Genomic DNA, 2,098 nt, shown 5'->3' with positions numbered 1-2,098 from the left:
TGGATTAACGCAGTGTCTGAGATTAGCAGAGTGCAGTTCTGTAAACCCAGCAGCACTCTGTCTCCACACCCGACCTGCCGAATCTGACGCCTCAATTACGCAATGGCACTTTTCCAATTTTAGGAGCGACACCACTGCTGTTAAAAAGCACACTCTGGAAATAGCGCGCATTCATTTTATACAGGAAAAAGATCATGGACTGTTTACATACAGGAGTGATTCTTGATTTGCAGCTACTTGTGATAAACGCAAATTAAAGCATTGAATATTCCTAATTTAGAGGGTTGGGAAAAAGTGTGGAAGATTAAAAAAATGTAACAGTCGATTCTCTGTAATTTAGTTAAACCTCCAATTGTGAATCGACTTGTTACGCTGCTTAAAGCATCTGTCGGCCAGCCGGGACTTAAAAGGCTTCAAATAAGATGATTTGGTAACATCAAGGCTTTCCCAGCGGTAATGATTACATTTGGATTTAAGATCCATGCAAGAATTTGTAGCCCAGTAAATCTCCTGAGGTCCCTGCCCCCAGCACTCTTCAAAAGCCTTGTCATTCAAAGGGTTAGGATGTTTGACAATCCCAGCTTGTACTACTCCACCAATTAATTGGATACGTTGTCGGGATGTTCGTTTCTCTCATCTGCTACTTAGAAAGACAAAGGACCGATGGGGGGCTGTTGACACCTCTGCGTCCGGCCCGAGTATAAAAGAGGGGTCTGCGGGGAGAAGCAGCATTCACTCTCCTGCTGCACTCGGAGCAACATCACCTACTACCAAGACCTTCGATATTGTTCTACTTTTTCTTAACATCTGACAGAATGCAGGTGCCGAACAGACCGATGGGAGCTTATGGATACCCTATGCGTAATTACGCACCAGCGTCGCTGTACCCGCAGTACCAGGGGAGCCAGTGCACATCGATAACGAAGCCTCAGAGTGGGAAATCGTTCACTATTGATGCTTTGCTCGCCAAGCCGGAGGAAAGCAAAAACTGCAGGGCCAGCCCCACGCAGTGCGGAGAGAAATATCACCCAGCAGCCCCAGCTCTGCCCTTTAATGGACACGTAGGCTTACCGATGGCAGCAGCACCTTACGCTTACTCTCCCAACATGTTGCACTCTGCGCTCCACTCACAGCCTGGATATTCAGTGTACTGCTACCCGCCGTTCACCTACCAGTCATCGTGTCGGGGAGCATTTTACGCACAAGGTAAACACGAGCGTTGCATTTATTACTGAGCATAATGGCTACTTACTTTAACTATTGCAATGGGGCAGTGTGATTAAACGTGTCGTGTCTTCTTTTCAGCCTCTATGTCCAAAGTGAATGCAGGGCTTCACTTGTTCAAAACCAAAGGTGGGAAGTCTAAGCGCATGCGCACCAGCTTCACCAGCGAGCAGCTCTCCCGGCTGGAGAAGGAGTTTGCCCGGCAGCAGTACATGGTCGGATCCGAGAGATTCCTCCTGGCTTCGGCTCTACAGCTCACAGAAGCTCAGGTGAGAAATAAAGACTTGCAAATCAGAATGTATGCATTTAAAATATAGCGTCAAACTTGTATATTTTTAAATGTGTCAGGCAATATTTCTAACATGGATGCTATTCCTGTCTCCAGGTCAAAGTGTGGTTCCAGAACAGACGCATCAAGTGGCGCAAACAGAGTCTGGAGCAGCAGCAGGCCAAGCTGGCCAAGCTGGGCCTGGCCGCTCCGCCCCAAAGCCCCGGATCTCAGGGCCACGGAGATGATGAGGATGAGGAGTTCTCCGACCTGGACGTGGTGTCTGATGACTCCACTGACCACTGCTGACCGAACAACACTGGACTTAATGAGGCTAAGACTTTTGTACATACTGCTGAGAAAGGAGGAATGTGTCTCCAAATATGAATATTTATTAGATGTATAGTTATATATTTAATTGTCTTGCTCTTTGATTAGTTCACTTGAAATGTTTTTTACACTTGAATGACATTTTTCAGAAATATATTTTATGACATCAATTGCAACCTTGTCCTGTTCATTCCTTCTTATTGAGCCATGTGTGTGAGACATTTCCAGAAGTTGAATTGGACTTAAAAAAATAAAAAAAACCTAAATCCTTATTTA

The 2,098-nt window shown here is 45.7% G+C and overlaps 1 protein-coding gene across 1 annotated transcript; it reads left to right on the top strand.

Moving 5' to 3' along the window:
* The first annotated feature begins 815 nt into the window (after window positions 1-815).
* Window positions 816-1,801, top strand: noto (notochord homeobox). The gene is made up of 3 exons (XM_034111859.1): window positions 816-1,206; window positions 1,306-1,493; window positions 1,610-1,801. The coding sequence occupies exons 1-3, from the start codon at window positions 816-818 to the stop codon at window positions 1,799-1,801; spliced, it is 771 nt and encodes a 256-aa protein (XP_033967750.1).
* The last annotated feature ends 297 nt before the right edge of the window (window positions 1,802-2,098 follow it).

The sequence above is a fragment of the Pseudochaenichthys georgianus genome, chromosome 22 (genome assembly GCF_902827115.2).
Source record: "Pseudochaenichthys georgianus chromosome 22, fPseGeo1.2, whole genome shotgun sequence".
In the NCBI taxonomy this organism is placed as follows: Eukaryota; Metazoa; Chordata; class Actinopteri; order Perciformes; family Channichthyidae; genus Pseudochaenichthys; species Pseudochaenichthys georgianus.
The sequence above is the reverse complement of the archived record's forward strand: the minus strand, read 5'-3'. Positions and strand labels throughout refer to the sequence as shown.